The 23,278-nt window shown below is 52.6% G+C and overlaps 1 protein-coding gene across 8 annotated transcripts in view; it reads left to right on the top strand.

Annotated features, from left to right (window-relative positions):
- TPO (thyroid peroxidase) overlaps positions 1-23,278 on the top strand; it is a 128,798-nt gene that overhangs the window by 65,646 nt on the left and 39,874 nt on the right. For 4 of the 8 annotated variants that reach the window (XM_054677658.1, XM_054677656.2, XM_054677654.2 and 1 more), the window contains exons 9-13: positions 2,722-2,980; positions 5,951-6,121; positions 12,125-12,362; positions 14,510-14,718; positions 15,121-15,291. In XM_054677658.1, the coding sequence (XP_054533633.1) occupies positions 2,722-2,980; positions 5,951-6,121; positions 12,125-12,362; positions 14,510-14,718; positions 15,121-15,291 (1,048 nt within the window). Of the gene's footprint in view, positions 1-2,721; positions 2,981-5,950; positions 6,122-12,124; positions 12,363-14,509; positions 14,719-15,120; positions 15,292-22,418; positions 22,551-23,278 lie in introns of all 8 variants that reach the window. The other 4 variants (XM_054677661.1, XM_054677657.1, XM_054677659.1 and 1 more) reach the window with 3 other exon arrangements.

The following is a 23,278-nucleotide window of genomic DNA, read 5'->3' as shown; positions in this document are numbered from 1 at the left end:
TCCTCTCCAGGGGTAGCTGTGGAGGCTGTTCCCTGCCCTGCAGGGACAGCCAGGCCCCTACCTCAAGGCTGGACCAAGCCCAGGCGCGCCATGCTGCAGGGCTTCCTGCGGAGGAGCACAAGCCAGGCCTGGCTGTGTCACGTCCTTGGGGAGCTGGGTGCCTGCTCAGCCTCCTCCCCGGAGCACCCTCAGCAAGCATATGGGAGCCTCTTATTGGACTAATAGGGCATGTTTGAGAAAATGCTGAGTGATGTTCTGCATAGAGCAGGGTGGGTGACTTTGAAAGCAGTCGAGAGTCGGAAAGTTCAGAGGAGCCTGTGCCAGGGGCTACGCGGCTGTTTCCCACCGTCAGTGACAAGGATCGCATCTCCAGGTCTCTTTGTCCTGGTCTCCCCGTGTGCTGGGGTCCTGGCTTCCCGTCACCTTCACGCCCATCATTTTTCCAAGTGTGGACCTTTCAGTCATTCCCACTGGTGAGTTGTGAAGGCAAAGAAATGGAGAGTGGCCACAAGTCAGCACCTGGTGGCTTTGGCAGAGGCTTTGGGGAACCAGGAGGCTGGGGTGAGAGCAGACGTGGAGGAGCAGCTTGAAGCAGCCTGGGAAGATGAGGCCTCTACACGGCACCGCCAGCAGAGGAAGAAGACATGGCCCACCTGGGAGGTGAGCAGGAGGGGCACCTGACAGCGATGATGCCCAGGTCTCACAGTATGGCATCTGCCCAGGTCCAATAGTTCAGAGTAACCATTTCCCCCATGCGACCAGGTAAAGAAGTACCAGAAGCATTTTCAGAAGAATTGCCATGAAAATTCCAGAGAACTGTTTACAAGGTTCAAGTGTTTTCTTTTTCTCTTTTTGAGAAAGCATCTCCTCTATCACCCAGGCGGAAGTGCGGTGGCACAATCATAGCTCACTGCAGCCTCAACCTCCTGGGCTCAAGCAATCCTCCACCTCAGCCACCCAAGTGGCTGGGACTACAGGTGTACACCACCACACCTGGCTAATTTTTAATTTTTTAAAATTTTTTGTAGAAACAGAGTCTGACTATGTTGCCCAGGCTGGTCTTGATCTTGGGCTCAAGCAATCCTCCCACTTTGGCCTCCCAAAGTGCTGGGATTACAGGCACAAGCCACCGCGCCTGACTCAAGATTCAAGTTTCAGGGCCCCATTGGTCAGAACAATGGGTGCTTCTGCCCAACCTCGACGGCTCCCAGGGGAGGCTGCAGTATCTGAGCCAATCACTTACCAGGGACGTTTCAGATCAGATGAGGAGGCAGTGGGGAAGAGGAGAGACACACTGTTCAGAGCTCTGGCAAGATCAGACACAGGAAGTGCAGTGTCTGTGAGGCTCTGATGAAGGGCGCAGGTGGAGCTGCTGAACCTGAGGCTCAGGCCTCAGTTCTCTGCCTGTGCTTGCTGCATCCCCTGGCTCACAAGTCAAACTTCAGGTAGGCAAGAAGGGGAAGAGGTGTCTTCCTTAAAATAGCTTGCGCTTGAATTTGCAATTGTCTCAGTCCCTGGGCTAAAAAGAGAGAGGCCTTTTCCTTTCTTTTATAGTGAGAAGAAACCAAAGAATGTTCCAGGGAACAGAAGGTGCTGCCTGAGTTCTGAATGTGGGAAGCACACGGACCTTCTCACGCGGTTAGGAGGAGCCCCTTGGACACCTGTGTGGTTCAGAAATGTTGCCACATAAATTGCACCTGAGGTGGAGAGGCTGTTTGCACGATGAAGTCGTGCAACTACTCTCTGGGACGCTGACCCATAGCACGGTGCTTCTCACCAATGGATGAACTAGCACAGGGACGGAAACCCCACTGGGAAACATTTGGATGCTGCCTTTTCCTCCTTGTCTGTCCAGGTCTCCGAGGTGGAGCGGGACAGCGAGGGCAGGTGCACCTTCAGTGAAGGCCCAGGCCACACAAGACTCACGGCTCTCCCTGGTCTCCCTGAAGGGCCAAATTACGTGCTTAGGAAATGCATTCTGGCACATGGAAGAAACATATTACAAGTGTGTAAATAATATTGGTTATTTTTAAACAATTCGCTTGCCTTCCTAAACTGGCAAGCTAAAAGAGAAGATTCATGTTCTAGAATTATTCCTATTATACTTCATTTGGATGCAGTTTATTGACCAAAATATTCCCCTTAAATACCAAAACAACTTGACACTGATTTTTCTGTCTGAAAGAAACACTGTTAAACCTGAAAGTAGAATCTTGGTACATAATTCTCCTGGGACCATGTGTCAAATCGTAATTTCCAGGCCCTGTGATTGCAACTGTAATTTTCCATCGACAGAGCTCTCTGCCATACAACATGCTTTGATTTAATCCTCACAAAGGCTCTGGGAATTAGGTATTAGTGTTGCTTTGTAGAAAAAGGAACTGCTCCCCACTGTCAATCATCCAGCCAGGAGTCCAGCTGCCCAGCCTGGCCCGGTGGCCATTGTTGGCTCGACAGAGGCGCTGTCTCTTGCCACTGCCAGCCCCATCACCATCCTGGGAAGGAGGCTCTCTAGTCAGCCCTATAAACGCACCTCCTGAATATCCATGAAAAAATCAGCAAGAAGGCATTTCTGGGAAGTTCAGCTGAGGCCCTTATTGCAAGGCAAGAAGGGTCCAGCTCCCTGGGGCTGTCAAGGAAGATGCTCTTCCACACTGCCGCTCGAGGCGACCCTCCCCTGGTATCCTGGGCCTCACTGAGATGCTTTTCCTCTCTGCACAGATCATCACCCTGAGGGATTACGTCCCCAGGATCCTGGGACCCGAGGCCTTCCAGCAGTACGTGGGTCCCTATGAAGGCTATGACTCCACCGCCAACCCCACTGTGTCCAACGTGTTCTCCACAGCCGCCTTCCGCTTCGGCCACGCCACGATCCACCCGCTGGTGAGGAGGCTGGACGCCAGCTTCCAGGAGCACCCCGACCTGCCCGGGCTGTGGCTGCACCAGGCCTTCTTCAGCCCATGGACACTCCTCCGTGGAGGTGAGTGAGTGCGGTCCCTGCAGCTGGTCCCCATGAACTCTCCCTTCTTTTTTTAATTTTTTTAAATTATATTTTAAGTTCTAGGGTACATGTGTACAACGTGCAGGTTTGTTACGTAGGGTATACATGTGCCATGTTGGTTTGCTGTACCCATTAACTCGTAATTTACATTAGATATTTCTCCTAATGCTATCCCTCCCCATGCCCCCCACCCCACGACAGACGGGATGTGATGATCCCCGCTCTGTGTCCATGTGTTCTCATTGTTCAATTCCCACCTATGAGTGAGAACATGCGGTGTTTGGTTTTCTGTCCTTGCGATAGTTTGCTCAGAATGATGGTTTCCAGCTGCATCCATGTCCCTGAAAAGGACATGAACTCATCGTTTTTTTACGGCTGCATAGTATTCCTTGGTGTATATGTGCCACATTTTCTTAATCCAGTCTAGCACTGATGGACATTTGGGTTGGTTCCAAGTCTTTGCTATTTTAAATAGTGCTGCAGTAAACATACGTGTGCATGTGTCTTTATAGTAGCATGATTTATAATCCCTTGGGTATATGCCAAGTAATGGGATTGCTGGGTCAAATGGCATTTCTAGTTCTAGATCCTTGAGGAATCGTCACACTGTCTTCCACAATGGTTGAACTACTTTACAGTCCCACCAACAGTGTAAAAGCATTCCTTTTCTCCACATCCTCTCCAGCACCTATTGTTTTCCTGACTTTTTAATGATCGCCATTCCAACTGGTGTGAGATGGTATCTCATTGTGGTTTTGATTTGCATTTCTCTAATGACCAGTAATGATGAGCATTTCTTCATGTGTCTGTTGGCTGCATAAATGTCTTCTTTTAAGAAGTGTCTGTTCCTATCCTTTGCCCACTTTTTGGTGGGGTTGTTTGTTTTTTCCTTGTAAATTGGTTTGCATTTTTTGTAGATTCTGGATATTAGCCCTTTGTCAGATGGGTAGATTGCAAAAATTTTCTCCCATTCTGTAGGTTGCCTGTTCACTCTGATGGTGGTTTCTTTTGCTGTGCAGAAGCTCTTTAGTTTAATTAGATCCCATTTGTCAATTTTGGCTTTTGTTGCCATTGCTTTTGGTGTTTTAGACATGAAGTCCTTGCCCATGCCTATGTCCTGAATGGTATTGCCTAGGTTTTCTTCTAGGGTTTTTATGGTTTTAGGTCTAACATGTAAGTCTTTAATCCATCTTGAATTAATTTTTGCATAAGGATTTTCACATCGATGTTCATCAGGTCTCACTTCTTTCTTATGACTCATCGCAGCCGTGCAAACCTTCCGTATGGGCACACTTGCTGATCCTACACAAGGTTTTTAATATCTGTGGGGAAAATACATGTGTGTAAAGCACTTTAAAAGGCTAAACTGGGCTCAGGCACGGTGGCTCACACCTGTAATCCCAGCCCTTTGGGAGGCTGAGGCAGGTGGATCACTTGAGGTCAGGAGTTTGAGACCAGCCTGGCCAACATGGTGAAACCCCATCTCTACTAAAAATACAAAATAAACAAAAAACATTAGCCGGGTGTGGTGGCAGGTGCCTGTAGTCAGCTACTCAGGAGGCTGTGGCAGGAGAATCGCTTGAACCTGGGAGGCAGAGGGTGCAGGTGAGCCGAGATCTCGCCATTGCATTCCAGACTGGGCAGCAGAGTGAAACTCCATTTGAAAATAAAATAAAATAAAATAAAATAAAAATAAAAGGCTAAACTGTTCTATAGTTATGATCAGCACCATCATCTTTAGAATGTTAATGATGGGTTACCTTAGGAAGTTAATTATTTGGAAGAAAATGATCCTATTCCCCCAGTTAGTTTTTTGGAAGGGTTATTTTTAAGCTTCCCCATTTTTTCTTTATATTCCTTTCCCAGTAGTCTGTAAGTCTTTCTGGGAGCTTCTAACCTGTCTCAAAAGTTGACTGCCTCCAGGTGTAGTGGGGAGTGGGGAGGGCAGGGGTGCTGCAGTGCATCCAGCGATACCTGCTTAGATGAGAGCAGAGTCATGCACAGTGCCCCAGAGGGGCAAGGGCCAGCCTGGCCCTCAGCAGGTGCCCGGCATTTGAAGACACCCAGGTCATCCCACACAGGACGATGCATGTCGTGATTTCTAAGTCTTCCTTTTGGGCATCCTAAGGCCAAACCCATCCTTTAAAGACTCTGGTGGCATGCAGTGGTGGGTTCACACGCCACTGAGATAGAGGGACCCTGACAGGCCGTGGGGCCTGCTTTCCATGTGGGGCCTTTGGAGATGACAGGAACAGTGGTCCCCAGGCACCCTGGCCACTCCCTCAGCTAAGCTGAGTCTTCCTTTCACTGTTCTGGATGTTAGAATTCAGCAAACGCTTCTTTTTTTTTGTAATCTTTCTGTTGCTGAGAAATAAAACAAAAAGCTTTAAAAACGGGTGGGCTCCTTCTCCAGGCCCCTTTCTTTCTGAGGGTCCATCCCCCATGAGCCACATTGTCAGTGCCAGCCCAGTGGTTCACCCGCCAACAAGGGCAGTGTCCTGAGGACATTCAGGAAACTCTGGAATCACACAAGCTGATTTCATGAACTTACACGAAGGTTTGCTGAGGATAAGATTGAGCTATTGGGCTGGGCGCGGTGGCTCACGCCTGTAATCCCAGCACTTTGGGAGGCCGAGGCAGGCGGATCACCAGGTCAGGAGACTGAGACCATCCTGGCTAACACGGTGAAACCCCATCTCTACTAAAAATGCAAAAAGAAATTAGCCAAGCATGGTAGCGGGCGCCTGTAGTCCCAATTACTCGGGAGGCTGAGGCAGGAGAATGGCGTGAACCCGGGAGGCAGAGCTTGCAGTGAGCTGAGATCGCCACTGCACTCCAGCCTGGGCAACAGAAAGAACGAGACTCCGTCTCAAAAAAAAAAATGAGATATTGTTGTTTCTCTAGAACTGAGCCAAGAACTGTCCTTGCCTTGTGCATGGTATTTTCCAGGTGGTTTGGACCCACTAATACGAGGCCTTCTTGCAAGACCAGCCAAACTGCAGGTGCAGGATCAGCTGATGAACGAGGAGCTGACGGAAAGGCTCTTTGTGCTGTCCAATTCCAGCACCTTGGATCTGGCGTCCATCAACCTGCAGAGGGGCCGGGACCACGGGCTGCCAGGTCTGCCAGTTCCTTCCCTTGCACACCTCATGCAGCTGCTGCGGGATTTGCCGAGCTAGCAACCTGCTGCTAGAGAGACTGATTTAGAGGAAAACAATCACAAATCTAAGGCCTTCTAAGCAACGGCTCTTAAAGGGCTCCAGTTCATTCAGCTAAAGTGGCCACTTCCAGCTTTTCTTAGAGATAGAAATGGCACGAAGAGGGTGGTTCTGAACCTCCCAGGAACGTATGAGCTGGGACCTTGAGAAACAGCCGCTTCTAGTAGAGGGAGGAGGGAGTGCACGGGCAGACAATGGCAGGTCTGTGTCTGGTATCCCGGGAAGCTCCTGGGATGGCTAGAGTGCCCCCCTCCCCTTCTCCTCCCCACCACAAGGTCCCAGGGCCCGCAAAGATCATTCCATCACATCAGGACTGCTGTTAACTAACTGGTCCAAGCTGGCCCCTGGCAGGAGTGGCTGCTCCTCTCAGGCCAGCAGCCCCCTGTGCTCCCCACACCCCACCTGGCTCCTGCCTTTCCCAGGCCCCACCCGGCAGCCTCCTCCCTGACCTGCCCAGTTTCCAACTCCCTGACCTCAGGCCCACCTCAGCCTTCCCTCCTCTGGGCTCCTAGGTGGTTCGGTTGTCTGGTCAACCTGCAGCACCTGTCTAGGCCCGATCCCCTGACACCTCCTATTCTGTGTGCAGCTCTGTTCTCTCCACGTACCCTGGGAGCTTGGGAGGTGCCCTCCTGTTGTGTGTGGGTGACATGTGAGATGGACAGTGCTGGCAAGTCCTGCCCTGCCCCATCCCTGGGCCTTCCTCTGTCCCCTGGCCCTTCCCCCATCCCTGTCTTCCTCACCAGTGGCATCTGGAAGGGCTGGGATCAGCAGCCACGCAGGCTGTGAATATCTGGGGACTAAATGTGAGTTGGGAGGATGCAGAAGGGGCCCCTATGTGTGTCAGGATAACGCACACTGTCCCCCTCACTCCCTGCACCCAAACACAGCTGCTTCCTTGTTGCCAGAGCTCAGGGAGCACAGCCTACACATGCCTTCACATGCCCGGCACATACCCAGCACACACCCGCACATGCCCAGCACATGCCCAGCACATACCTGCACACGCCTGCACACACCTACACATGCCCAGCACATACCCAGCACACGCCTGCACATGCCCAGCACATACCCAGCACACACCCGCACATGCCTGGCACATGCCCAGCACATACCTGCACATGCCTGCACACACCTACACATGCCCAGCACATGCCCACACATGCCCAGCACATACCCAGCACACACCTGCACACGCCTGCACATACCCAACACATGCCCAGCACATGCCCAGCACACGCCTGCACATGCCCAGCACATGCCTAGCACATACCCAGCACACACCCACACATGCCCAGCACACACCCACACATGCCCAGCACACACCCACACATGCCCAGCACACACCCACACATGCCCAGCACACACCTTGCCTCTGGCTGGGACCCCCTTTGCTGCTGGCCCTGCTCAGGCCCCACAGCTTGATCTCCTCATGTTCCCACTGCTGACTTCCCCAAGCTAACTGTGCCACAGAGTGGGGGACCCCCTCCCGGCTCTCACAACCCCCACCTTCCTCTGCTTCACTTTTCACCAACTGAAATATGGCCAAAGGCGAAAACCCATGTTCCCACTGGCCTGTGGGTGCCCCCATAGATCGTAAGCCCAGGAGGAAGGGCTGTGTTTCAGGGCTGTGATCACTAGCACCCAGAACCGTCGACTGGCACAGAACAGGCACTTAGGGAACCCTCACTGAATGAATGAATGAATGAATGAATGTTTGGGCAAATAAACGCTGACAAGGACAGAAGGGCCTAGCAGGAAGGGAACAGGAGTAAGACCAGCACACAGCCCGACTTGTGTTCAGAAGACCTGGGATTGGACCTGAAGAGTTCAATTTTGGATGAATCTCTTAATTAACCTGTGTGGTTCCCAGTTCCTCCCCTGAGCGCCCAGGACAGTAGAGTCAACCTCACGTTTGAGCGTTGGGGACACAAACACGAGAGTGCTTGGTGTGAGCATACAGGAGGAGTCGTGACAGAGCAGTGTAAGAGCTGCCACGTGGGTCCCACACAGGAGGAGTCACGACACAGCAGTGTAAGAGCTGCCACGAGGGTCCCACACAGGAGGAGTCACGACACAATAGTGTAAGAGCTGCCACGAGGGTCCCACACAGGAGGAGTCACGACACAGCAGTGTAAGAGCTGCCACAAGGGTCCCACACAGGAAGAGTCATGACACAATAGTGTAAGAGCTGCCACGAGGGTCCCACACAGGAGGAGTCACGACACAATAGTGTAAGAGCTGCCACGAGGGTCCCACACAGGAGGAGTCACGACACAGCAGTGTAAGAGCTGCCACGAGGGTCCCACACAGGAAGAGTCACAACACAATAGTGTAAGAGCTGCCACGAGGGTCCCACACAGGAGGAGTCACGACACAGCAGTGTAAGAGCTGCCACGAGGGTCCCACACAGGAGGAGTCACGACACAGCAGTGTAAGAGCTGCCACGAGGGTCCCACACAGGAGGAGTCACGACACAGCAGTGTAAGAGCTGCCACGAGGGTCCCACACAGGAGGAGTCACGACACAGCAGTGTAAGAGCTGCCACGAGGGTCCCACATAGGAGGAGTCACGACACAGCAGTGTAAGAGCTGCCACGAGGGTCCCACACAGGAGGAGTCACGACACAGCAGTGTAAGAGCTGCCACGTGGGTCCCACACAGGGGGAGTCACGACACAGCAGTGTAAGAGCTGCCACACATGGGTCCCACACAGGGGGAGTCACGACACAGCAGTGTAAGAGCTGCCACACATGGGTCCCTGCGGCCTGCAGTTCGAAGCCCACTGCATGTGTTAGCACTCTATACCCCAGCCACCGTAGAAGGCCGGACTGCGATCACTTTCTAAAAGATGGATCGAGAGACTGAAGCACAGACAGTTTAGGCAACTTCCCCAGGTCTGAATTCCAGCAACTGGAGGCATTGATGCACCAGAAAGGCCACAAACCTGGCAGAGGCTTCATTAGATCTGATCAGTTAGATCTGAGGATAAATCAGATAAAAGAGAAACGCTCATGTCTCAGCAAGCTGAGCTGTGATGATGATTTCCACTACGCCCTAAAATCTTTTGTTGTACTTTACGGGGAATATAAAATGTGCAACCTTCCCCAAAACACTTTTTTGCTGCTGGGCACAGTGGCTCACGCCTGTAATCCCTGCACTTTGGGAGGCCGAGGTGGGCAGATCACGAGTTCAGGAGTTCAAGACCAGCCTGGCCAGATGGTGAAACCCTGTCTCTACTAAAAATATAAAAAATCAGCTGGGCGTGGTGGCAGACACCTGTAATCCCAGCTACTTGAGAGGCTGAGGCAGGAGAATTGCTTGAACCCAGGAGGCGGAAGTTGCAGTTAGCTGAGATCATGCCTCTGCACTCCAGCCTGGGTGACAGAGCGAGACTCAGTCAAAAAAAAACCAAAAAAACACTTTTTTTTGCATTCCCGTTTCTGCAGTGTCTCCCACAGGCAGGGACATCTAAAGTGATGTTGTTTCTTCCCAGCTCTGCGGCCTCTGAAGCTGTGATGAGCTTCAGCCTCCATGTCTTTACCTCCTGCCCAGGCCTTGCATATTTTCCCTCTAGAGTTGGAAAAAGATGCAAATGTGTTTCCTCTTAGAGCAATAAGAAAGGAAATTACCCTTCTAACTTCGTTGTTTTTTCTTTTTAAAATTAAGATTTCCATCTCTCGCAGGTATTAGAAATGTTTTAATTATTTTGGACTACTTAAAACAGTTTGACAATGGCCTAAATTGACTATACAGAAACTTTCTCTCCTCATTTGAGAACTCTAATTTGCTCATTATTTTGGTTTCTCACTAGTCTGAAAATAACTGCATTCTTTTAGTAAATATTTAATGAAATAACTGCTGTGTCCCCCAAGCCCTGTGGCAGGCAATGGGCGTCTGTTTTCTATATAAACCAAGTGTCTACAGGTTACCTATTCCTGGAGCTGAGAAATTTGTGGGGTATGTTTGGGATGGTCTAGGCTATAGTAGATTGGGTGATAAAGATGAAATTTTGTTGGAGGTGCTGAGATGGAGAGACACAGGTGCCTCTTGACGGGGCAAAGCACTTCCCGGTGGCTTTGATGAGAGGGCTGGGATGGCCCATCCGGAGACAGAAAACGAGAGTGGTTTCTGCAGATCACAGGGCGGCAGAGCCCACCGTGGACAGCAGGAGTCAGGCTGAGGCAGCGCAGCTTCTCACGGGGGCTCGGGGGAACCCTTGCCAGATGCAGAAGCACCAGGGCTACGGGGCCAGCCAAGGGGGGTGACTCTAGGAGCACAAGAGTCAGACACACACTTGTTCCTCCTGAGGGTGAACCAGGGAGCCACCTTCTAAGAAATGGACTCAATGGCACCTGACAGCAGTTTTCTAAAAGCTCAGGATTTTTTTTGTTTTTTGTTTTTTTGAGACGAAGTCTCACTCTTGTCACCCAGGCTGGAGAGCAATGGGGTGATCTCGGCTCATGGCAACCTCCGTCTCCCAGGTTCAAGCAATTCTCCTGCCCCAGCCTCCCGAGTAGCTGGGATTACAGGCACCCACCACCACGCCCAGCTAATTTTTGTATTTTTAGTAGAGATGGAGTTTCACCATGTTGGCCAGGCTGGTCTTAAACTCCTGACCTCAGGCAATCCGCCCGCCTTGGCCTCCAAAAGTGCTGGGATTACAGGCGTGAGCCACCGCACCTGGCCTCTAGAAGCACAGATTTTGAATCTCACTCATGCCTTCTTCTTTCACTTTGTCCATTCTTCCAATCTCTCTGCTTCCAAGTTGTTCCCACCCCTTTGCTCCATGAGTCTGTTTATCACATGGGCATCCCCTTCCCAGACCAACTGGAGGATGCCTGGCTATTTCTCCCAGTTCTGTTTGGTCTAAACATGAGACACCAAGAGGCCCAACCTTCTGTCCCATGAAAGCCTCACTGCCCCTGGGGGGAACCGGCCCAGTGCTCACATGTTGCTGTGCATGCACTTGTCCAGGACTTCTGCTGGGAGCCTGTGGTGGGCAGGGCGCTGAGAGTAGAACCAGACAGTCTTAGCTAAAGCACCACACAGGGCGGGTGGATGAGTAGAGACAGTAGCAGAGGCCTTGGGCGGTGCTCTGATCAGAACCCATGGGAGTGAGGGTCGCCCATCCTTGAGGAGGGAGCACTTCTGGAGGAGGTGACAGCTGAACCAAGAGGAGTGGATGAGGGACGAAGGCAGATGTGAGAAGGGGGGCACAGGGAGGGGCACGAGTGTCAGGCAAAGGCGCAGCCACAGAGTCAGACCATGGATGGGGGCCTGGGCAGGGAGCAGCTGAGGCGTGGGTCAGCGAGCAGGAGGAGGAGTGAGAAGAGAGGCCAGGGATTCACCAGGGCTCCCAGGAAGAAAAGATCTCCAGTCTTCAATATGGAGATGAGTGGCCAGACAGATAAAGATATTTGTGTGTGTGGGTGTGTGTGTGTGAGTGTGTTGGGGGGGGCGGAGGGGGCGTTCTGGCTTCTGTGTGTGCTCCTGATGTCATTGTGGGAAGCAAACTCTGAAGAGGATGCAGAGCTGTCTCGGTTGCCCTGTAGAGGCGAGAACTAAGTGCAGGCTGGGCGATAACAGGAATGCAGTTAGATGTCATGGACTCAGCATTCTTGCTGTCTCCAGCTCCTTTATGAACAAACCTGCAAAAAGAGCTCTGGCGTCTGAGCTGGAACATCCTAGCCTGGCAAACTGCCAGGCAGTGTCACAGGGTGGGACAGGACTCTGCCTGGCATCCGAGCTGGAACATCCTAGCCTGGCAAACTGCCGGGCAGTGTCACAGGGTGGGACAGGACTCTGCCCTGCTGCGCTTCCAGTCTCGGGGACCATGGCATGAGTGAGATGGGCTGAACAAAAGTTCAGTTCTGTGAGAGAAACCCTGCAGCCTCTCCCCTGTGCAGGTTACAATGAGTGGAGGGAGTTCTGCGGCCTGCCTCGCCTGGAGACCCCCGCTGACCTGAGCACAGCCATCACCAGCAGGAGCGTGGCCGACAAGATCCTGGACTTGTACAAGCATCCTGACAACGTCGATGTCTGGCTGGGAGGCTTAGCTGAAAACTTCCTCCCCAGGGCTCGGACAGGGCCCCTGTTTGCCTGTCTCATTGGGAAGCAGATGAAGGCTCTGCGGGACGGTGACTGGTACGTTCCTATCCAGAGCATCTTCCTTCACGTTCTGCACAGAGGCAGGTGGTCTGCGTTGGTTCTGAAGCCAGCCAGACCTGCGTTCAAATCCCGGCTCCACCATTCAACTCTTAAGTAAGCCTGGTCAGGTTGTTTCTCCCACCCACAGTTTCCTTAACCTAGAACAGTGTTTTTATAACAATGAAGCAACTACGAAGCACGTAGCACTTAGAATGGGAGCTAGCGCTGATTTTTCCTAGATCCAACCACACGAGCAAGCAGGCACCTAACTAAAAAAATTGTGACACAATCGTGACAGCCCGGAGACTGCATCCCATCCCCCACGTCCCCTGACAATGCCCGGGAAAGCGCAGAGGTGGACAGTGACTCAGGTGCAGACACAGGCCATGCCCAGTGCTCATGGATGCCTCTGGGCTTGACAGGACTTCCCAGCCCCCCAGCCCCTTCCTACAGATAGCAGATGGTTGCCGGTAGCAGAAAGGTGAGGTCCCGCTTTGCCTGCCCCCTCCTCAAGTTCAACCTAGAATTTGGAGGTTTGTACTGGAGGGAGTCAGAGGCAGATCCTGTTCCCGTCTGACTCTGAGTGCATGCCCCCTGTAGAAGCAGGTGCACAGGATACCAGTGTTAGGATTTTGGAACAACACAGACAAAAGCAATAGGAAAATGTTTTCTTTTCCTTTTAAACACATCCCTACCTATCCAATTCTCTCTCTATTTTTGGTAGTCACTGTGCCAAGGTCAGATTTTTGTTGTAAAGGATCTGTGTTCTTCCCAGAGAGTGCATCTGCCACACGCCGGGGCTCCTGTCCTTTCCCCAGTGTGACTTTTATCTCTAATTTCTGAGATGCAGCATTTCAAAGAGCTATGGACACCTGGGGAGAAATCACCAGGAGAACTTGTCTCCCTCTTAGCTGTGTCTTCAGCAAACGTGTGGTTTGGAATTCTCTGGGACATGGGAAGCCACTTGCTCAGAAGGGGGAAGATTTCACCAGCTTGCCCCATACGTGTGTCTCCCATGCGTGTTTTATGCCACCTGTGGCTGAAGCGCCATCTGAAATCAGTGCAGAGGCAGCTGGCAGGTTCCTAGGGTGGTGCCCCCAATTTCTCATCCTATGTATTTATGACCAGATATCTCCCCAATGAAAAAATGGGATCAATTAACTTACGTACAGTGGGGCCTCTTTTTCATGTTCTAAGAGGAATTCATCCCTGTGATGGGAAGCAGAAGAGTTTTACGTGGCAGGGGAGATGCACATGGGAGATGCATGCTTTACGGCATTCAGGCCGGGAGCTATTGGGGCTTTGGCAACTATTTTCATATTTTGAGAGGAAAGTGGGACTTCATTTCTTCACATTGCAATTTTCCTGATTAATCATGGCCTGGAGGAAGAAGCTGAAGGTAGAGAGACTGTGCAGGGCACGTTGACTTCAGCATAGGAGCACCCTCTAAAATAGCTGGATTTGCTGTCATCATTCTTAACACAGCAATACACCCCAGATAACAGCAATGCAGCAAAATAGATGCTCATAGTCAACAAGCAAAGTGGCTCTGAGCCCCTCTTCCATCTGAGGCCGCTCGTTCAGACAGCCAGGTGCACGCTGTGCTGCCCCTCCACGTCTCCTTCGGGTCCTCAGTACCTGCACCTGAGTGGTCCCGGGTGCTGGGGATCTGGGCAGACGCCACAGGGTCTCCTTCGGGTCCTCAGCACCTGCACCTGAGTGGTCCCGGGTGTTCGGGGGTCTGGGCAGACGCCACAGGGTCTCCTTCAGGTCCTCAGCGCCTGCACCTGAGTGGTCCCGGGTGCTGGGGGTCTGGGCAGACGCCACAGGGTCTCCTTCAGGTCCTCAGCGCCTGCACCTGAGTGGTCCCGGGTGCTCGGGGGTCTGGGCAGATGCCACAGGGTCTCCTTCAGGTCCTCAGCGCCTGCACCTGAGTGGTCCCGGGTGCTCGGGGGTCTGGGCAGACGCCACAGGGTCTCCTTCAGGTCCTCAGCGCCTGCACCTGTGTGGCCCTGGGTGCTGGGTGTCTGGGCAGATGCCGCAGGAGAGGGTGGCAGCACACAGCTGTAGGCAGCTGGTCCTGAGCGCCTGCCCTGGGGGTTCTCCATGCACCGTGACCTTACTCACTGTCTCCTTCTCTGGAGGTTTTGGTGGGAGAACAGCCACGTCTTCACGGATGCACAGAGGCGTGAGCTGGAGAAGCACTCCCTGTCTCGGGTCATCTGTGACAACACCGGCCTCACCAGGGTGCCCGTGGATGCCTTCCAAGTTGGCAAATTCCCCGAAGACTTTGAGTCTTGTGACAGCATCCCTGGCGTGAACCTGGAGGCCTGGAGGGAAACCTTTCCTCAAGGTGATGTTCGGTCTCTTCTCACACCACATTACAGCACGTGCATCTCATCAAACAAAGCTTATCTTCCCCAGGAGCTGATTTTAACTTTCCACTGTTTAGAAAATAGTGTCAACGCCCTGCCTTACACCCTCAGGGCAGCTCCTGGGGCGGGGCGGGGCGGGGCTGGGCGGGGCCCTTCTCTAGTGAGAAAGGAACTGGAGGCCTAGAGAAAGGGAGCCCGCGGGGCCCGATCTGGGAAGAGGCCGTGTGTGCTGCGTGGGTGCTCAGTGAGTGACCACAGCAGGGCTCCCTGGCCTTGGCACCAGCCCCTCCAGGGCACAAGCGCACCCGTGACAGGGACGTTGGTGTGTGGTTTTCTTTTCTCGTAGTTTGACTACATGTCAACCTGTCCACATTTCATAGATGACAAGTGTGGCTTCCCAGAGAGCGTGGAGAATGGGGACTTTGTGCACTGTGAGGAGTCTGGGAGGCGCGTGCTGGTGTATTCCTGCCGGCACGGGTATGAGCTCCAAGGCCGGGAGCAGCTCACTTGCACCCAGGAAGGATGGGATTTCCAGCCTCCCCTCTGCAAAGGTCAGTCCTTTCTTCAATGATAATTACAAAACATCTGCATGTTTCCGATATAAATTAACAATGCAATGTCATTGAAAATTTCTTCGCCAAAAGGTGCTTCTGAAACTGTTATCTTCCCAGGAGCAATTTGGGGATAGAAAGCAAGGGCTCTCCCCTTGGCTGGCCATGTTCCCAGCTGGCCTCTTTTCTAGGTAGTGAGGCCTCAGGACAGGCACGTGGAATCGTGACCAATGGGGTCACCGGTGAGGGAAGAGAGAGGGGAGTCCATGAGTTCCAGGCAAAGTTGTGGTGAACTCGCAGGGGCGCTTTCTCAAAGGGAACACAGCAGCAAACGTCTCCACTCCAGTAACCCATAGAGTAAGGCTCACCTCCACCTCCACCTCCTACAGGTGGCTGATTCCCAAGCCCGTGCCTGGTCCTCCTCCAGCCACTGGGTTCCACTCCCAGCCTCCCGCATGTTTAGGTGTGGACAGGTGTGGCCTCCTGGCGGTAATTTGAGAGCAGGATGGGGAGGCACCTTTCAGGCCGCAAGGCAAGACAGCCGTGGGCCACCTCCACCTGCTCCTCCCATGCGCTGGCTTGAGCGGGTGTCAGCCCAGGGCACCTGGGAGCAGGTGTGCTGGACAACAGAGCCTCCCGGGGGAAGAGCCATGTACTGGGGTCCCTCTGCGGAGAAGAACAGAATGAGAGTCCCCATCTGACTGTTCTGAGGCAGAGCCCTCTGGGTGCGACTCCTGAGGCTGGGGCTTCCTGTCAGAGCAGCTTGCGTCCCCCAACTACTTCAGAACTGCCCTGCAACAAAACCTGGACAGCTGGTTCTGGTCTCATGGGACAGTGGCGTCAGGGCAGGCAGGAGCAGGAATGGCTGCTGTTCTGGGAGGAAGGCTGCTCAGATGACACTCACCAGCAATCTTTAGAAGGCAAACCAGCTGCCTTCAGGGACTGCATTTTAGGGGAGGAAAGTTGGCATCAGACTCACAGTCTCCTGTGAGCTACATGCTATAAGCTGCACTTACCTAGACCGCAGAAGAAAGAGATGGTCTCGTGCAAGAATCTGGCTGGTTTGCAAGCAGAAATACAAGCAAAGTCCACAGTTTTCAGTTTTCTCAGAGTTTTCAGAAGGTGAAAGAGTCCTGGAGCCAGTGCTTTGGGAGACCCAGGTGAGAGAATCCTTTGAGGCCAGGAGTTCAAGACCAGCCTGAGAAAAATAGTGAAAGCCCATCTACCAAAAAAAAAAAAAAAAAAAGCGGCCGGGAGGGGGATGGTGTGATAAGTTCACAAGGTCAATGTGCTCAATGCCAGTGAACTGTACGTTTAAAAATGGCGGAGGTGGTAAAGTTTACATTATGTATAATTCAGCACAATACCAAAATTTCCATTTGAATTTTGAAAGTCCAAAATGTTTCTCCTTGAAGGGTTGCAGTGGTCAACTGCTTCCAGACCCTCAGTCATAAAGGGAGAGGCTGAGACCCCGTGTGCACCAGAGACCCACCAGGACTCAGTGCTGTGGCAGGGGTCAGGTAGGGGTGCGGCTCCCGCCAAGTCTGTGGTCTCAGGTGCCCTCCCGGGAGCCACCTTCCCGTTAGAAGAGGAGAGAAGGGATGAGGAGAGGAAGAAACAAAGCTGGCCTGGGGAACGGTGCCTCGGAAATAACTTTCAAACTCACTAATGGCACAAGGAGCTGCCTGGGCATGGATAGGGCAGAGGCCTGCTACATAGGCGAGGGGGGATGTCATGGCTGGAAACCAGCAGCCTGGGCCGGAAACCCTCTGTTTAAACTGTTAATTGCACAATGCCAGATTTGCAGACGTGCTCCCCTGCTGCATTTTGGGATTGGTCATGAATGACAGTGTACAAGGAGATCACCCAGAGATTAGACAGTGCCCCAGAGAACAGCAGACCAGGATGTTTCTCCCAGAGAACTTTCCAGAAGCCTTGGTGATAGAAACACAACTACTCTGTCGGGTGATGACATCTGTGTAAACTCGTGGTTGCTGTTAGCACTATTGCATGACTCCTGACCATAGGCTCTGCCGCTGACCCTTCAGTGACAAAAGGGTCACGAATCGCAAGGTTTTCCTGTTCCCTTGGCTTAGAGACTGCACAAACTTGAAACGGCCACTTCACCCACGATTCCTGGTTTTCCGTGTTGGCATTACAGTTAAGGAATTGATGGCAGGTGCTTCAGGGTGTAGCATGTTGCGTGTTCTATGTTAACAGGCCTTCCTATGGTGCACTTCACTGTACACCTGCGTCTCTCCTTGCCCAAATACCCAGACGTTTCACGTGTCCATTTTAGCTTCATTTTAAGTATGAATGACCCCAAAGTGCTACTCACAGGCATCTTCAAGGTGCAAATAAAAGATGGGTGAGACCTTAGAGTGGATCAGGAAGGGAGACTGCTGGAGTCCTACAACCTGCCTGTGTGGAGCTGCCCCCTGTGCGTGTGCCCTCTGACCTTCCGCCTGCCCCCTGACCTTCCGCCTGGGACGTTGCTCATCTGTCTCCTAAGTGAGGAATGCTCCTCCAGCCTCCTGTAGAACATCCTATGCCATCAAAATCACTCTTCTGTTCTTGAAATTTTTTCATTTATCTTCCTTGATTTTTAGTCCAACAATTAACAGCTGTCTGAAGTTAAGATCCATTGTAAGCAGGACTATTTCTGAACCAGTCTGGATGCTCCCCAGGGTGCAGGGGCCTGTCTCAGCATGGTGCGTGCACAGCAGCCAGTGCTCCTGGTGGGCTCCCTGGCTGCAGCAACAATATCACGAAGGAGCTTATTACACCTGCGGTGTCTGGGGCCACCACAACCCCGAGTCAGAATCCACACTCTTCACAAGACCCCATGAGACTGTGTATATGAAGGTCTGAGACACCCATCGGCCAACCCTAACTCATCCTGTCTTCTCTCTCTAGTTCACTAACTTGGGCCCAACTCCATGTTCTCCTGCCACAGACATTTCCGTAGCCATTTAATCTGTCTCCCAAATTGCTGAGCCTCTGTGTGCCTCCACGGTTTCAAATGTGAAATGAGGACAGGAATAAGGCATTGATTTAAATTAGTTATAAATGCACAGTACAAAGAGCGGGGTGCAGGCCTGTTGATATTAACACTGTGAGTGCTCAGGAGCCGTGTTCTGAATGCTGGGACAGCTGCACCCAGAACAATTACACTGCAGTTAGCAGGGCGTCTGTTGACTTGGAAGAGTGTTGGTGACATGTCACTCAATAAGCATGTAAGCTACACAGCAATGTGTGCATTGGGAATCTGTTCGGGTTTTTTTTAAAGCAGTGGGCCACAGGCACACACATCACTTTGATGAGTGTCCTCCCGAATGTGAGGGGAGCGCTAGGCTCTGCTCCAGAACCTGTTAATACTGGAGACCTTGGCAGCCTGAGATGGGGACAGGGAGGAGAGATTGCTAACCTTCATCGATACAACTCTTTTTTTTGTTTGTTTTATCATATCTGTAATTAAAATATATCTTAGAGATAAATGACAAAACTCCAAAATCTGGTACAAATGCGTGTGCACAGATATTTTTACCACAGCTGTTCCCTGCACTAGAAGTTTCAAAATCGAGAATCACAAGGGAAAAAACTCAAGTATAACAGACAGGAAACTTTACGTTTATGGTAAATTGATAAGAATATAAGCACTCAAGGAGATCCTCAGTGAAACCTCATCAACACAGCTATGGCTACAGAAAGGAAGGCTACAGGCTTAACTGAATATTTGATACAGAAAAACAAATAGTATTCGCTGCTCTCTTCTCTGTTCAAATTCTACTTATTCACTCAAACTCATTCACATAAAAACTTGATATTAAGGCTGGGCGTGGTGGCTTATGCCTGTAATCCCAGCACTTTGGGAGGCCGAGGCAGGTGGATCATGAAGTCAGGAGTTCAACACCAGCCTAGCCAAGATGGTGAAACCCCATCTCTACTAAAAATACAAAGAAGAAAAATTAGCCGGGCATGGTGGTAGGTGCCTGTAATCCCAGCTACCCAGGAGGCTGAGGCAAGAGAATTGCTTGAACCCGGGAGGTGGAGGTTTCAGTGAGCCGAGATTGCACCACTGCCCTCCAGCCTGGGCAACAGAGTGAGACTCCATCTCAAAACAAAACAAAACAAAACAAAAACTGACAAATGCATTGCGGTGAGTCTCCTCTGAGTGCCTTGATACTGCAAATTTCAAATAGATAAAAAGCTGCGAGTCAGTGGCTTTTTCCATGAGTTATTGTCAGGAGGTTATGCAGTAAACGAATATACATAAATGCTTTGTGCATATTATGGAAAATACAGTTCGCAACCAGTACTAATTTACTTAGAGAAATGGAAACATCTGTGCACTCACTGCATGTGGAGACTGGACGCCACAGCCATCTGTGCACTCACTGCGCGTGGAGACGTGTGGACACCACGGCTTCTTGAAACTCAAGGCGAAGCAGTCGGAGAGCAGAGCCTCGGCCTCCGTGCAGGTTGCCCTGGCATCTGGGGACACTGCGGCTGAGGCTGGTTTCCTCCTCTGTCGGGAGCGCTGCTCTTCAGACAAGGCCGATTTGTCCCCCTCCTTCCTGTCCATCCTGGGAAGGAGACCTACACAGCGCTGACCCCTGACTCGGCCTTCCGCTTAGAAGAAACTGACCGTGGGTGGAGCATTGTGGGCCAAACTGTGCCCCCGAAAAGCTATGCTCAAGTTCTAGCCCTGTGTACCTCTGCATGAGGCCTGATGAAGAAGCAAGGCCTTTGCAGGTGCCGTCGAGTTAAAGTGAGGCTGTCGGGTGCATCCTGCTCCAATGTGCAGTGCCCTCGTAGGAAGCGGAGACAAGACACAGACAGGACCCTGTGAAGACCCAGGATGGAAATAAAGCATCTGCCAGGCATGGGCCCCCCAGGACCCACCAGGAGCCAGGGCATGCAGGAAGGACGCCCCCCCACCCCCGAGAGCCTGCTGAAGGAGCACCACCCGGCCAACACCCTGATTTCAGACCTGTGACCTCTAGAACTCTTGGAGGATGCATTTCTGTTGCTTGGAGCCATCCACTTTGTGATGATTTTTCCCAGCAGCCACAGGGAACTCATACCTAGGATGAGTCTGAACTGCAGGGATGGGGTGAGGAGAGGGGCAGAAGCTGCTCCAAGGGAACTCCCCGAGAGGGATGCAGGGATGTGTTGGTGGCTGCTGTTCCCATTCTGAGGACCCCATCGCACATCCCAGGGGATGGAGAGAAAATGGGCTTGCAGCGTTCATGGGTGATGACTTTGATTTTTCATGCGATCATGATGGAAACACTCCCCTACCCCAGGGGCGGCTGCAGATGCCTTCACACAGCTCTGGTGCTCCACAGCTCTGCATAACGGGATGCAGGAGGGGCTGGTTCCAGGGGCAGCTTTAGCCAAGAAAGACCTTCTAGGTTTAACAGCCTTGACATGGTTACCTGTACATAAAACACTTTAATAGCTGCTGCAAGATAGAGACAATTAACAGCCGATAGTCAATAGCTCCAATCCCTTGAAATTTCTTGACCCTTTTCTTCTTTTTATTTTTTTGAGACAGAGTCTCACTCTGTCACCCAGGCTGGAGTGCAGTGCCGCAATCTCTGCTCACTGCAACCTCCGCTTCCTGGGCTCAAGTGATTCTCCTGCCTCAGCCTCCTGAGTAGTAGTAGCTGGGATTACAGGCACCCACCACTGCACCCAGCTCATTTTTGTATTTTTAGTGGAGATGGGATTTCACCATGTTGGCCAGGCTGGGCTCAAACTCCTGACCTCAGGTGATCTACCCACCTCAGCCTCCCAAAGTGCTGGGATTACAGGCATGAGCCACCGGACCCGACTTCTTATACTCTTATAGAATGGTTGTCATTTTCAATAATGGCATTATTAAAGACCGTACTGTTTAGAAAGCCTGAGATATCCCCGACACCCTGCTAGTTGTCACAAGCATCGTCTTTGATTCCACGCCCATTTTTCACAGCTGACATAATGATACCCATTCTGTAACTGAGAAAACCAGCATGGGCCAAGCCTCCCCCTGGGTTAGGAGTGGGCAGTCCCATCCAATGCAGCCCCTCACCCTGGGGAGCAGGTGGCCAGCAGACCACCCCAGCTGGCCTTCGAGGCCTCACGGGTCTCCGGCACTGGGTCGCCTGAGCACTGCCCAGGTTCGCACATTCTCATCGTCCTGGGGTGGCCGAGTCGGGGGCCAAGACCCTGTGGCCTATGTGGACCCCGGCTCCTCCACTCAGCGGTGAGACTGGGGAGAGTCCCTCCACCTCTCCCAGTGCCTTCGCTGTGTCCAGGGGTGTTGTCAGCACCAGGGCCCCAGGAGTGCAGGGAGGTTGCTGCCTCCAGCCTGGCCCTCGGCGGAGGCTGCACCCAGGCCAGCTCTGTTCCCTCCAGACAGCAGCTCCTGGAAGAGCTCGTGTCCCCCACACTGACAGCACCTGCTCCATTTAGAGAACGTGCACTGGGCATGTAGAGAAGACGTGTGACACGCTACGGCTTCTTTTCTAAAACTGGCCAGAAAAGGAACATTATTTGAACAAAATGTACAGCAGGTTATCTGGAAACATACGCCTAGGGGATGAGATACTAGGTTGTAGGATTCTTGTGCAGGGGGAGCAGGAGCAGGAGGGGACCCCACATCCTCACTGGCAGTGGCAGGTGGCCCCAGTCCTTGCTCTCAGAGGACCTGCCGGCCAGCTGGGAGCATCTGCCTGGGCGAAGCAGACCCTGCCCCACCCTTACCCTGGCCCCTTCCTGCCCCCATGTCCTGCACTTGGCCAAATTCCACATTCCCCTATCCCAGGCAGACCCTGATTTCCTCCAGGAAGGCTCCTGTGACTCGGGCCTGAGTGAGCCCCAGTGTGTGGACTCCCTGCAGGCTCAGAGCCCATGGCCAGCGCACATCTGTCTGCTCCTCCTCACCTTTTCGGATGTGCCGGGAGCAGGGGGCGGCCACACAACAGCAGAGGTGGTGCCTGGTTCCCCCTAGACCAGGTGGGATGGCAGGCAAAGGGCTGACCTCCCCAGAGAGAAGCAACTCCCAGAACGGGGGTCGCTCGCGGGAGATGGGGGTGCAGCCGCTTCCTCTCACATGTGTGGCCTTGCGTGTCTGGCAGATGTGAACGAGTGTGCAGACGGTGCCCACCCCCCCTGCCACGCCTCTGCGAGGTGCAGAAACACCAAGGGCGGCTTCCAGTGCCTCTGCGCGGACCCCTACGAGTTAGGAGACGATGGGAGAACCTGCGTAGGTGAGGCTGTTCCCCTCTCTCTCTGTCCGTCCATTTGCGAGTTTTTGTAAAATGAAGAAAAGTGTGTTCAAGTTAGGCAACTGTCAATCACCATCTTGATTGGGAAGGGCGGAGATGAATAAGACACCAAGCCTACGGTGCCCGAGGGGCGTCTGCGCTGTGCTGGGGGCAGAGGATGCATTTCGTGTGCCTGCTGTCTGTGCAGAGACCCTCGAAGCACGCTGAGGCTGGGGACGGCAGCCAGAATGCATTTCCAGACAAGGCCCACAGGTGTATACCCAGCCTAGATCACACCCCAGACAAAAAACCTATGAAACAGGCAGGATTCATTACAGACCCATCCATCACCTCTCCTCCTCCTGGGCCCCCTCCAAACGCACCCGACTGCACCCTGACCAGGGCCAGCAGCACAGCTGCCTGCCTGTTCTCCCACCTCCACCTCCGGATGTCCCCGCCCGGCATGGGGCCTGGGTGCTCAACATCTGCCTCGGATGGCCTTGCCCAGTCCCCCAGCTCTGCACTCAGCTCAGGGACAGCGTCTTCCTCACCGCTGCCTCCAAACCAGGTGCCAGCTACGCCCAAACTTTTGACGAATTTACTCCCCTGAAAATTGTGGCTCTTAAGTAAGCACTATCTTTAATCTTCATTTTATAGAAGAGGATACTAGTGATAAGAGAGGGCCAGAGATGCTCCTGGTCACATAGCCACTCCGTAGCTGGCCGGGAATT

The sequence above is a fragment of the Pan troglodytes genome, chromosome 12 (genome assembly GCF_028858775.2).
Source record: "Pan troglodytes isolate AG18354 chromosome 12, NHGRI_mPanTro3-v2.0_pri, whole genome shotgun sequence".
NCBI classification, from domain to species: domain Eukaryota; kingdom Metazoa; phylum Chordata; class Mammalia; order Primates; family Hominidae; genus Pan; species Pan troglodytes.
This window is presented reverse-complemented; position numbering and strand designations above follow the sequence as displayed.